The sequence below is a fragment of the Branchiostoma lanceolatum genome, chromosome 16 (genome assembly GCF_035083965.1).
Source record: "Branchiostoma lanceolatum isolate klBraLanc5 chromosome 16, klBraLanc5.hap2, whole genome shotgun sequence".
Classification (NCBI taxonomy): domain Eukaryota; kingdom Metazoa; phylum Chordata; class Leptocardii; order Amphioxiformes; family Branchiostomatidae; genus Branchiostoma; species Branchiostoma lanceolatum.
Window position 1 is genome coordinate 863957 of NC_089737.1, and position 14713 is coordinate 878669.

At 39.6% G+C, this 14713-nt stretch overlaps 1 protein-coding gene across 1 annotated transcript in view; it reads left to right on the forward strand.

The window, feature by feature from the left end:
* Window positions 1-14713, forward strand: part of LOC136421363 (sodium channel protein type 4 subunit alpha-like) — a 77981-nt gene that overhangs the window by 27608 nt on the left and 35660 nt on the right. Inside the window, exons 2-6 of the mRNA XM_066408608.1 lie at window positions 2604-2738; window positions 10743-10895; window positions 11057-11239; window positions 14017-14135; window positions 14528-14608. Coding sequence (XP_066264705.1) covers window positions 10806-10895; window positions 11057-11239; window positions 14017-14135; window positions 14528-14608 — 473 coding nt within the window. The 5' untranslated portion in view covers window positions 2604-2738; window positions 10743-10805. The remainder of the gene's footprint in view (window positions 1-2603; window positions 2739-10742; window positions 10896-11056; window positions 11240-14016; window positions 14136-14527; window positions 14609-14713) is intronic.

The window sequence follows — 14713 nt, forward strand, 5'->3', positions numbered from 1 at the left end:
GTTGTGACGTCATGAGCAGGTAAGACACTGATTAATGTAATTACCTGACGGGAAGAATCAAAAGCTGGAGGTATGATGTTTTCATAGTTCGATATCCAATAACATCCGAAGTGTGAATATGTAGTGAAAATTTCTGTTATCAAACAATAGTATCATGTTTTATGTAATTTCAGGAAATTCTTAATATTGATGTCATTGGTGTCTTATGCCCTTTAAAGTAGTCTATGGGAAACATGCTATAGCGCAAAGACGGCACGAAGACCACCTCCTTTTAAACAAATCCAAATATCTTTTTATTTCTGATACACAGCAATATTTCTCCCGTGAATAATTTCATCAGGATGGTGAATGACTGAATAGCAAGGTTATTTATTTATAACCAAGTATTTACACGAGTCGACGTTTCGATGACTGTCTGTCATCTTCATCAGGCCAATACTGACTGGTTCACTGAGCTTCAGTGTGTAGTGCTGTGTCAGTAGTGCTGTGTGTTGCTGCTAACAATGCAGTCCCAAACGTAATTGTTACAATGATAGATACTGTTCAGCAACGGTCATCGAAACGTCGGCTCGTGTAAATATTTGGTTGTGAATAAAGAACTTTCCTGAAACAGTCATCCTGCCGAGGAAGACTTTCAGCAGAAGAGGTCATTATCTTCAATAGGATCCACATCTTTTTCTCCACATATCAATATAAAATTAAAGTCATAGACAAGACCAGAGGAGAGTGTTCTGGTTAGGCTTAAAATATTTTTTTGCTGAATCCAGGAACGTAATTGTATTGGCAACTTGACTTTGAACCTGGACTTGGCAGAAGTTGCATTATACAGCATCAATATTCTGATAACCGCCCGAGTACCCTTCAGATTAATTACAGTCAGGTGTAACATGTTATATCGCGAACAACCATTGGACAAACTTCAACTTGGCGGCTCTTAAAAAACCTTGGATTGAGCTTAAAAATTGCCTTTGCAATTTCTTTCTGGGTACTTATTTGTCAACTTACAGCCTTATTACTGTATTTTCCACTTTCTTTGGGTCAAAAATGGACTTTCATTTTTGTGAATCATCCTATTGAAATCCATACTTAAGACTTGAAAAATGGCCCTCACAAGGAAAGCCCTTAGGAAATCTAGGTCCGATGTTGAAAAGAATGTTTGTAGCATTTGTGTCAATAGTTGTTTATCGATTCTATAGCGTTGATCCAAAAGGTGATCTGAAATTCGTCAATTATCCCATAGGAACCAATACTTAAGGGATGATTCCCATCATGCATCACACCCTATGGGTCTTCATGAAGGGGCACCACTGAATTCCTGGTTTATAAATGGTTCATTTAGGTGTTATTCTGTGAATAATTTTTACAAATTTTGTTGATTTTGTTTTCATAAAGATGCGGTCTGTTAGAAATAACACTCTCCTCTGGTCTTGTCCCTCCCTTTAAGCTTCACTTGACGTCTAGGATTGTAACTTAAATTGCATTGTTTTCTTTCACCGCGCGGGCAGTCTGGGCTGTAAGTGTGGGTATTCTACCCACGCCGTACGACAATCAATACTATACACGTTTGCCCTTTGTATTACACAGATTTTGCGTAATTCAATTACCGTTACATGCAGATTGTATGCGCTATCTATTCCAATTTACAATTCATTCACGTCGAAGGAATTAGCCATGCGTGTCACAACACGAATTAATTAAAGGTGGCATGATTGAGTCCGTATTGACTTTCTTCATAAATGGTACTGCTTGGCTGACCGGTCTGCATAGTAAGGATCAGATCCTCGAGGAAGTGCGGGTTGTCGAAGCATGCACGCACACATGAAAGTTGAAGTGCTCCGACTGTTTTCATGGCAAATAACACATACAAACTAAGTTAGGTTAGTCTCTGAATTTCATTATCGTTATAACCTATGTAAAAACTATATATAGTACCTAAGACTTGTTCTTTGCAACCGCCTTGTGCTTCCTATTAACCACTTGTATTGTATATTGTTGACTTACCAGACCCCTTGTAAAAACTTAGTTGGGTAGCCATGGCCGTATGTTTTCCACAGATCTATCAAATCAAATCAAACGATTTCAAACTATAGTTCCACGACCATGCATATCATTGTCATACCGTTATTTATTCATTTTAGAAATGAGATCTGCATAATGTATCTACTTACGTTCGGTAGTAGATAAATACGAAACATGTATATGATGTTATAATCAAATGGTGACAAGCAGTGTACAAGAGCGATTGTTGGTTGTAATCGACTTATGTGTTCAATAATCGGGTTGTAGCATTATCTACAAATAGCTCCAATGTTAGAGAAGCGTCCGGACAGGCACTCACGATCTAGGTACGCTTGCCCCATGATAGTCGTTTATCTTAGCATTAAAAACTATTAAGGTTTCACTGATTGTACGATGGCTAGCTAAACAATGTGGGGGTAAGCTAGACTCAATCAATGATTGGGATTATCTGATCGATGATCGTATCAGAAAATGGACGTGTTTAGGGAAATAGTTGAACATCACAGTTTCTGAACAGGAACTGTAAATGGGGGACAAATGATGTAAACATACCCCACTGATTCTATCTTTCTGATATTCTGCAGATAGAAATCTTGATGATTGGCAAGATGTTGTCTGGATGTCTGCCTGAGTCAGGAGGTTGGATCCGCTGACACTGTGTGGGGGAACAAGAGTCACTATTCACACTAGCCACCACGTCCACCCAACTTCTATGGGCCGTGAGTATCTATACAAGGTCAACTTAAGTCGAAAACAACATAATGTTCTATGGGCAAATGATAGTGAACAACCTCAAGCAAACCGTACACACACACACCATATCTTCAGAAAAGACGCTGTAGCCGCATAGTTCCCGTTTAGAACTTTATTCGAGCCCACATCGACTAGTTTCACCTTGTGTGTGGCTTTTTCAAGGTTCAGAGCTGGAATGAGCAAGTAAAGTGTTTTCTGGCTTTTAAAGTTATCTTTGCCAAGAAGATTATGTTTTGGGTAGCGTTTGTGTGTATGTGTGTATGTAAATGACCAGTAAAACTCAAGAAGGCTTGAATGGATTATCTTGATATTCGGTAGGTGGGTAGGTCTTGATGAGACCTGGTAATGATTAGATTTTGGGTCCCCTAGCGGCTTGTTACGGTACTGCAGCGGAACGTTCGGGTTTGATATCTTGTGTTCTGGACATGGTATGGTCCTGATTTTTTTAGTTGTAGATAGCTCTTTGGACAGAGAGCAGAGAGTAAGTGACTCCCTGGTGGCTTTTTTTAACTTCAGGAGCAGGTTTTGCTTCAGACTTTGAAAGGGAATAACTCGAGAAGGGCTTGATGGATGGTCATGATTTTCGGCATGTAGATACATGTAGCTTGCATTTAAATTGCATTCACCTAGCTTGATACAAGTCGGATCAGTGTTTCATAGGGTTCGTAGCCGGCTTGCACATGATAAGTCGGTGCGACGGTAGTGTAGCAAAGTGTTTCGGCGTGTACAATGTCAACTCGCTATTCATCACTACGCCTCTGTGTCGAACAGTGGAAATTACCGAAGTTTCACCTGTTTGTGCAACTTGCAGGGCGTTGAAAGAAAGTAAAGGAGATGACTTATGTATGCAATTGAATTGACACTTCTGTTGCATTTTGAAATGCAGTGCTCCCATTGGCTGTCACTTTCAACGATATATATGGTATTGGAAGAGACAGAAGTGGAAAATATTGTCGAAAAAGCCCCAAATAAACCCTTTTGAAGGGGTGAAAGGCAAAAATGGGAATGTAGTCCTTTGTATATTTCAAGGCGCATCTACACCAAATTTCAGGTCATTCGGTTAAAATACCAGGGCACAGGATGCCAAGATATACATTTATGGTCTGAAAATAGCAAAAAAAAACTCAATACAATTACTTTAAATGTCTATATTGAATAAATGAACCGGGGGTATTTGCCTACTCTACCTTTGTGCCAAATTTCAGGTCATTTGGTCTGAAAATGACAGAGATGAATCGATTTGCAGATTTGACAGGAGGAGGAGAAGGATAAGAAACCTTACAAAAACAATATGTTAAGCCCATACATGTTAAGCTGAACATGAAAATACTCATAGAAGTAACATTCATAGGTAACTAGAAGCGATTGTAGGTACATGTACTTAGCGCCCCGAATCATCTATGAATATCTGTGTCAGAAATATAATTTTGAAATCATACCTGGAGAGTATTGTAGGGGATCCTTTCAAAAGAATTTCTAGTTTTGAAGTATCGAAAAATTTGTTGAAGTCAATAATGTGACCTATTTCACGTGTGAGAGTTTCGAAAAGGTTGGACCTTTAGAAAATATAATGAGGACAATATAAGATATAGAGTAGGGTGGATTTGCAGGGTCAGCCACAACTGCCTGAAGGACTGGGAGCTAAACCTCGCTTAAAATGTTTGTTGCATGTGCCAATGCGAAGCCGGGCGAGAAGGGCGTCGAGGTAGCGGGGACCACAGTTATAATGGGGGACCAGAAGAGGGCGTGTTGATTTGATAAGATGGTTTCGAAACAGGGAGTTTTTCAAAGAACGAATCTCAAAAGTAAGTTCATTCGAATACGTTAGACAATAAGGGATAAAAGAGTTACTAAATCTTATGGTGGTATGTCTAAGAGATCTAAGGATGGATTTGTTTCTCGAATTGTATGAGGTAGCAAAAGAAGTTTCCCACTTATCATGCAAATAATAAGGACCTCATTTGAATGAATCATTTCAGTTGATCATCTTCTCTATCCAAATAAAACAAGTTGTTCAAAGTATGGAAGTCTTAACTGTTGAAGCATCTCTTCATAAATTATGTAAATGAGGCCCTAATTTGCATTATTTATGTCTGATAGTATCCACATTTACTTAACTTCCAAATGCTGCAAGGATGAAATCCCCATTATTTACCACTATGACCTTATAGTATTTTGCCAGTAATTATGCAAATCAGGTATTCAGTTGCATAATTGGTATCTATCGATATTCGTCTCTTTCTCCGTTACACATGTCACGTGTTTAAGAGTCCCATAATGAATGAAATGCAGCGGATTTATAAACGTTCCTCATTGATTATGCACATTAGCTCTTGATTTGCATAATTTGCATATGATTTCGTCAACCATCACTTGACATACCAAATGCCATGACGATCCGTCAACCCGTTCTTGAGTTATTCTCTTTCAAAGTTTGAAACAAAATCGGCTCCTGCAGTTCCAAACTTACATGACTTACTCTCCCTTCCAAGAGCTACCTATCATTAGAAAATCGGGACCATAGCATGTTCAAAACACGAGATATCAAAACAGGAACTTCCGCTGCAGTACCATAGAAAGTTGCTAGGGGCCCCAAAATCTAATCGTTTCGAGATCTCAAGGAGACCTACACTACCCACATATAAAGTATCAAGACAATCTATCCAGGCGTTTTGAGTTATCTTTTTCAAGAAAGAAAGAAAGAAAGAAAGAAAGAAAGAAAGAAAGAAAGAAAGAAAGAAAGAAAGAAAGAAAGAAAGAAAGAAAGAAAGAAAGAAAGAAAGAAAGAAAGAAAGAAAGAAAGAAAGAAAGAAAGAAAGAAAGAAAATGTATGTCCTGTCTAAGGAATGGATTAGATTTAAAGGTAGGCAGCCTGGAATGAAGTTGCTCGAGGAGGCATCGATTACGTGTAAATCTGTGCGGTTCAGACCCTTGTGCTTTTCCTGAGCTTAAAGCAGCCCATCAAAATAATTCTACCAAATTGAATTTCGCAAGGTCACTTGTAGATTTTTCGTTTCATTAGATGCCTGTCTGTTGTGTCATGTAAGAATTTTTTTCCAGCTTTGATACAATTGATGCACAAGGTCAAGTTGGTAGAGGTTTTTCTTTGCAATCAAATGGTACTTTCATAGCACTTAGCACGTATGAGTATAAAGGTTAACACACAACTACCCGTGGACCCTGCTGTAGTGCTTGCACAACTTACTGGTCAATGGCTATGGGAACGGAAATAGGCATACCCATATACACCGAAGGATAGGGTAACGACTCTAACAAACTAGAAAGGAAACGTTTGCGAGAAAACGTGGCACAGTTCCCTCCCTATCCCATGAAAAATGGACTATTCCAAAATCACATCAGTCCTATTTGACCTACACCCCCCCCCCCCCATTTCAAGAGTGGGGGGGTGCACTCTCATGCAAAAGTTGTCCGAAGAAAATCCCTTCTGCCCTAGAATAGGCTTTTTCAAAATGCTAATGTAGACTGCACCGTTCCAAAGTTATTTCAGCCCAAATCCCAAAATTACTGCAACTCAAATGGACCATCAAAATGCTACCATGCAGGGATTGATTCTTCCAAAGATACCCTCATGGAAGCTTTCATATATAATAACCAGAGTTCTACGAATCCATACCTTCGCCAAAATGCAAATCTACACATACCCAACAAGAGTTCCACGAACCCATACCTTCGTCAATGGATGGGTTGGTAGTTGGGTGGGATGTTATGAAGGATGCAAATGTATAATGGTAATGTGGATTGGATATGCGGAAATAATGTAAGTGATTTGTTATGTATGGAAATAAGGCGTGGGGGGTAGTAAGGTGTTATAGCAGGGAATTCGTTGTTTGATTAATTGTTTGATGTTGGATGTGGAGTAGATTTGTGCTGATGGAAAGTTGGAACGTTTTGGCAATAGGCTGAAGTGTTTTGTGAGACGATGGATAGGTGGGTTAGAGATTTGTATGTTTGGTGGAAGTCAGGATAGGAACCTTTTAAAATTGGTGCAGGGTACAAAATGTTGTCGGTTTGTGATGGTAGTGTGTTTTATTTTGGATTTAGGTAGGTGGCTGACGTGAAATGACAATGTTGTAATCTTTCACAATCAGTCGGGAAGTGGGTGAGGTTGTGGGTAAGAGGGGTGACATGTTAGGTTTTTAAATGTGTTTTGTGCTTTTTTATTGGCGAAGGTTATTGCAACCTAGTGTCATTGGGTGAAAGGTATTTGGTGCGTATGAAGATGTCTAGCTGACGAAGTTGTTGTGATGCTTGTTGTAGCTGTAGTTGGTCAGGGTGTTTTCAGAGGGCACTTTATGTAAGGTAGGAATGTGGTGTAGGAGGTAGTGTCAGTGGTGTTTATATGTGTGACAGGGCCTCCATGGATATTACCACATTGAGAATAGTAGGGTTTTGTTTCAGTGCATTCAGTAGCCTTAATTTAACAGGCTTCAGATGTGGCTGGAGATATTAGAACTTTGCAAAATAGATGAGTTAGCCAGCTGATAGATACAGTTTGCCACATATAATCAAATGTCATAAAGCTACCTACACCTCCAATATGACGTCTCTAGCAGCATGCACCGTTACGAAAATATGAAGTGTCTGTATTAATTATGCAAATAAGGTCCGAAATAGCATAATGCACATTCAGGTGTATTCACCTCTCCGAAACGTATCTAACGTTACACCTCAAATATGACCTCCGTAGCATTTAGCATAAGGGAAATATAAGATAAGTTTCTGTATGAAATGTGCAAAAGAGGTCCTAATTAGCATGATCCACATTCCGTTTTATTCACTTATCCTAAAGCAACCTACACCTCCAATATGACATCTATGGCATATGCCGTAAGGGAAATATGAAGTCTCTGCATAAATTATGCAAACGAGGCCCTCACTAGCATGGCACACATTCTGTTGTATTCACCTTTCCTGAAGCTACCTACACCTCCGATATGACATCTGTAGCATACGCTGTAAGGGAAATATGAAATCACTGCATAAATTATGTAAATGAGGTCCTCTTCATCATAATGCACATTCAGGTACATTCACCTTTCCTGAAGCGACCTACACCTTTAACATGACATCCGTAGCATTAATCGTAAAGCAAATATAAGTTTCTGCATAGAATATGCAAATGAGCTCTTCATTAGCATAAGGTGTATTCACCTTTCATAAAGCTACCTACACCTGCAATAGGACATCCTTAGCATTTAGCATTTCCTTCATCATAGTGCACCCCACATCTGCTTTTTTTTTTCCAAGGCCATTCATCATTATGTAGTCACAACACGTCCCAGCTTAAGCACATGCTTAAGCATACAATATAACACATTTTAACACTTTTCTCGTTAATCATGCAAAGTACTTCGCCCAAAATCTAATCATCTTGAGATTTCCCACATACACACGGACACAGGTGTATTCACCTTTCAAAAAGCTACCTACACCTGCATTAGGACATCCTTAGCATTTAGCATTTCCTTCATCATAGTGCACCCCACATCTGCTTGTTTTTTCCAAGGCCATTCATCATTATGTAGTCACAACACGTCCCAGCTTAAGCACATGCTTAAGCATACAATATAACACATTTTTACACTTTTCTCGTTAATTATGCAAAGTACTTCGCCCAAAATCTAATCATCTTGAGATTTCCAACATACACACGGACACACCAAATACGACAACAAACCAACCAGGCGTTCTCGACTTATCGTGTTCACTAACAGACACACAAAAATAACCTTCTCGACGAAACTTCGTCGACGAAGGTAATGAAACTCCTATTTGCACCACGAAACAGGTTCTGGCCTCTGTGCTCGACCGCTGTAGGGCCCCGGGGGACAAGGAAATATTTACCCCAGTGTCAACTGCCAGCTGTCAGACCTTTCAAATGCAGCAATAATGACCAGTAAAGAATAATAATATTTTCTCATTATTTATGCAAATTAGATCTTCATCTACATAATTGAAATAAATTGATATTCCTCTCATTCTCAGTTGTATTTGCCTCTTGTTTGAGATTTCTATCATGGAATGCAGTGGATTTATAATCTTCCCACGTCATTTATGAAAATTAGATTATTCCTTGCGTAATCAACATATGGTTTCATTAACATAACGCCAAAAATCATGATGATACGTCAACAACCTCTTGTGTTCTTGTCTTTCAAATCATGAAACAAAATCGGCCAAAAAGCTGCTGGGGCCTAAAAATACAAGACTCCTTCCAAAGAGCTATATCCCACTCAAAATCATGACGATAGCATTTACAGAACACGATCGAGGCATCACAACTTGCAGTACCTTAGAAAGTCGCTTGGGGTCCCAAAATCTAATCATTTAGAGGTCTCTAGACCTACTCATATGCCTACGCACACAAAGACAGACAGACATACAAACTGAAACACGCTCCCCAAAACATTTCGCTTTGATACAATAGCACAGATAGACCCAAAATATCCCCATGATTTGAATGAAGGTCATTCAGGGCTTTTGGTTTTATGGAATAGAAATAAATGCATATATTAAACAAGTAGAATAAGCAAATGATGGGGTATTGGCTTACTTTACCTCCATACCAAATGACATGAAGAAAAAACGCGCAAAAAATATATATTTCTCTCCTTACTGCATAGGGGGTGAGTATGACTTTGGGACGTTGTCGACGCTATGAATAATCAAATTTTAATACAATGCTAAACTTTCTTCCAACACTAAGGTATTCACGGATCGAATTTTCGACGACCACTGTCGCCTTCTTCAGGATCAATAATGACCAATCACTACCGAACGTAAACTCGCGAGAGTTACGGACACGTGACTTTATTGACACTTGTCATTGCGGATACGTGACGTCAGCAATTGGTCAAACGTGCCAGGAAGTTTATAACGCCCACTGTCCCTGTTGAGTGACGGCTGGAGTGCCCTGATGTATATGGCCTCCTTTATACCTCTCATAAAGTAGTCCTGTTCAGTGTCCAGAATTCTGACTTTGTCCAGCGAAACGGTATGGCCCGGAGATTCAATGTGGATGTGTTGAGAGACTTCAGACGAATGCGAGCTGGGGCGTTTGTGTTCAAGGAATCGAGTTCTCAAAGAGCGTTCTGTCTCACCGATGTAGAATTCTTCACAAGTCCCTTGTCTAGTGGTTCCCTGACACGGAATGTGGTACACTACGCCGCACTTCTCTTCTCTTGGGGTTTTGTCCTTCGGCGCCGCGAGAAGCTGTCGCAGTGTGTTGGTAGGTTTGAAGGAGGTGGAGATCCCGTGTGAAGCAAATATTCTGCGTATACGTAGGGGTTCTGAGACGGTCTTGATGTACGGAAGGGTGATGCGTCCTTTGTCCCTCTCTCTCGTCCCCGGATTCCTGTTGTTCTGTTGAGGGGGCTTTGTTGCGGTCGCCTTGTCTATGGCCCACTTAGGGTACCCGCAGTCCTTCAGTGCCTGTTTGATGTGTTGTTTCTCTGTCTCTCTGTCGTGTGGATCCGTTATGATCGTGTCAGCTCTGTGGAGTAACGTCTTCACGACCCCAAGTTTGTGTTCCAGAGGATGTTGGATTTGAAGTTGAGGTATTGGTCTGTGTGAGTGGGTTTCCGGTAGATGCTCAGACGTAGTGAACCGTATAAAGACGTATAAAGGAGGCCATATACATCAGGGCACTCCAGCCGTCACTCAACAGAGACAGTGGGCGTTATAAACTTCCTGGCACGTTTGACCAATTGCACGTTTGACCAAGTCACGTATCCGCAATGACACGTGTCAATAAAGTCACGTGTCCGTAACTCTCGCGAGTTTACGTTGGGCAGTGATTGGTCATTATTGATCCTGAAGAAGGCGACAGTGGTCGTCGAAAATTCGATCCATGAATACCTTAGTGTTGGAAGAAAGTTTAGCATTGTATTATGATTACTACCAACACAGATGAGCTTTCATAATAATCAAATTTGTTTCCTCTTTTGTAGGTTCTCATCTGGCAGCATTTTTTATGTCTCCAAAGAAGGATTTTCGAATATACGTGTTAAAATATGGAAAAGGAGATAACGCCCAACCGAAACTTTCGTCCTCTGACCAACGATTCTGTGAAGGAGATACAGCGGCTAATAGACGAAAAAAAGGTACACAAAAGATTTTAAACACTATGTACGATGTTTTGATTTCTACGTTTGCTGATATTTTTGACAGAAGAGGAAATAAAACAGTCTGTCTCATGTAGTCTTGCTGTAAGAGATACTGGGGAATGTAGACCAGATACAATATCTTATTCCCCTTCTTTCAGGAGTATCTTCGGAAGATCAAGGAAGGAGAAATAGATGAAGATGAGATTGAAAAACATGATATTGAGGACCCCGATCCAAAACTGTCGGTGGGATGTGTCTTACCGGACAACTTGGGGGAGTTTCCTGATGATTACGTGGGTCGACCGTTAGAGGACATTGACCCCTATTATGCAGATAAAGAGGTGAGGTGACATCCCTTTATCACTATGTTTACCTATGTAATGGGTGTATGTTTATGAATATCGTATGTGTCCAGGGATACCTGGTCTGATTTCACCCTGGTAAAATAAACAGATGAAATTGAATACTCTTCAAAGGTTCGGCTTCGGCTAAATCTATAATATTTTTTGTTCAATTTGTCACAAAACGGTTCGACAGGGTTTCCGGCCTGTGGCCTAGATTGATCTGCCGCTTGCATTCCGTGAATGAATACATTGAAACTAAAGTAATGGACATTTGCATAAATGGTATTTTCTCTAGCCAAATAAGTCAAGTTCTTCAATGTATTAAAGCCTTATCTTAGCAAAGAAGGCTATTGTAGCATTTCCTTGTAAAGTGTGTAAATAAGACACTAGTTTGCATGATTTAAGTCTAATATTGTCCACATTTACCTAACTTCCGAATGCCAAAAGAATGACATTTCTATCATTTACCACTATGGAATTATAGTATTACATGTATATCATTAGTACGGAAATCAGGTCTTCATTACGGGAAGGGAAGAAGGGCGATCTCCTGAATGAGTATTAGAAATGCTGTTGTTGGCACGTTCGCAGCTGGAACTCTCGATCCTGTTGTCGAATTGGTATGTAACTTGGCTTATCGTTTGCGTGGTGATGCAAGTTGCACCGTAACTGCTGTCATCGTGAATGTAATATTCTAAACGCAACCCTGTCTTGAAACAGACCATTAATTCCGTAACGTTTTGTGGATGTGCGCTGGAAGGTTTTCAGCAGACATTGGGTGATGTGTCGTCATTTGTATCGCAGCTGGTGTCTGATTTCTGGTTCCAATTAACGACTCCAAGCATTTGATAGGCTGCGGCTCCCTACACTGCCGGTAACTGCCTGTATCTGAGATGGGAATTTCATTCTTGTAGCATTTGGTAGTAAAGTTGAACATTATTCGTCGATGTAAATCATGCAAACTAATGCCTCATTCACATAATTCATTAGCAAATGCTACAATATCCTTCTTTTCTAAGCGTAAGACTAGACTTTTATACTTTGACAACTTGTTTCTGTCTGGGTCTGTGTCTTCACCCCTATATATCAAGATCCTTTTGATGGATTTGTCTGCAATTTGGCATGTCGGTAGTTAGGACGGTATCAAACACTTAAGCCACACCGCAAACACCATAATTAATTCACGGAGGATTGTGTCCTACAGACTCTTGTTTGCCTAATTGATATCTACCGATATCACTCTCTTTCTCGGTTACATGTGTCACATATTTGAGAGTCCTATAATGGAACACAGTAGATTCATAATTGTTCTAAGATATATAGCACATTACCTCCTGATTTGCACAAATAGCATTTGGTTATGTAAATCAGCACTTAAGATATCTACCAAAAATCATGACCATTCTTCAACCCCTTCTTCAGCCACTCTCTTTCAACGCCTGAATCGAAACTTTCCCCTGCAGTTCCAAAAAGGACTTACTGTCTCCCCCACTCTTCCACTCAAAAATCATGACCATAGTACGTCCAGAACACAAAATATCAAAATCAGAAGTTCCGACAGTACCATGACAATATATGCACCAGTGCCGGAGGTTTTCCTCAATAATCATGTGAAATAGGTCATAATTTGCATAATGGGCATCTCATTATTTTGATAATCACCTAAGGTAACTATATACCAAAAAACAAGAAAAATCCATTAATCCCTGCTTGAGTTATCCTCCTCAAAAGGTAAAAACAAATAGGCCCACTGCAGTTTTAAGAAAGCCACTAGGGGGCTCAAACTCACATCACTTACTTCCCTCCCCAAGAGCTATTTACCACTTAAGAATTATGACCATAGCACTTGCAAAATATTTGACCACAAACATATTCAGTGGATACATAAACTTTCCTCATTCATTATGTATATTATCTCCAAATTTCCATAATCAGCATTTATTAGGTAAATTTGCAAACCTGCAACATATGTAGTTAATGGCAGGTGGAACATTACAGATACCAATTATGCAAATAACTTCCTTATTTGCATAACTAATGCAAAAGTGCCATATTTCATCTAGATGATTGTACTCTCAACATTGTGACCTGTGTAAGTCAGTTAAAGGTGTACATGACCAAGCATAAATTGTGAAAATGTGGAAGTCATTTGCATAATCAAAATATTTCACGGAGATATGAGGTCTCTCCGAACTCTTGTCTGTATAGCAGCTGATGTCTGATTCCTGGTTCCAATTAACTACCCCAAGCATATGTTACGCTGCGTCTTCCTACACTGTCTGTAACTGCCTGTATGTATCTGTGATATAGAGGAATATCGATAGATATCACTTATGCATGAGTGATGAAAGACTATGATTCCGTAGTGGTGAATGATGGGAATTTCATTCTTGCGGCATTTAGAAGTCAAGTACTGAGTTAAACATTATCCGATACCAATTAATGCCTCATTTACATAACTTATTAGAAAATGCTTCAATCGTACTTCTTTGCTAAGATTAGACTTTCATACTTTGACAACTTGTTTCTGTCTGGGTTTGTGTCTTCGCACCTAAAACTCAACATCATTTTGATGAATTTGTCTGAAAATGAGCATGTCGGTAGTTAAAGAGGGTATCAAACACCTTAGCCACACCGCAAGCACCATAATTACTTCACAGAGATTGTGTCCTACGCACTCTTGTTAATATTCTTAATGTCTAATCACCACCTATCTCAGCGGTTCCAACTAGGTCCTTTTAAAATCACCATTTTTTCTTCCTCTTCCTTTTTAGACTTTTATCGTGATAGCAAAAGACAGGAGCATATTCCGTTTCAGCACCACTAGTGCCTGCTATATCTTCACTCCTTTCCATCCAATCAGACGGCTGGCACTCTACACACTCGTGCATTCGTATCCTTTTTCATATGATATTGCACATCTTGTTGTCCTGATCTTTATCCTAAGCTGCACTACGTCAGTCAGTAAATTTATATGTACGTAAAGTTAATTCGGGCTGGATCACTATGTCTGCAGTTGGTGTAGCCAGCACTTTTTATCTGTTGCTGTTCCTTCTTCATTCATGTTTTATATTACTTTTAACAATTGAGTTACTGGCACCTGACATGAAATCAGTTATTACAAAGATGTATTGATACAAACGTTTACCCTAGTTTTTCATTACGCTGATTATTTTGTCGTTTCCACAGTTTCATCACTCATTCTCGCATTTGAATACTCTGTGCCGTGTCTATTTACTGCCCAATTATTTGCTCCGTTTCATCAATTCTTTAACATCTCTTCAGACTGTTTAGCACGTTGGTCATGCTAACAATCTTAGTGAATTGTGTGTTCATGACCATGAAAAATCCACCGGAAATCACAGAGTAAGTACTACTCCTTCTCCTCCATAACCGCAATGCACGCATGGATCTGTTAACTTAAGTGTATTTTGTATCCTGTACTTGAGTAAGAGGAAATATAACAAGTCT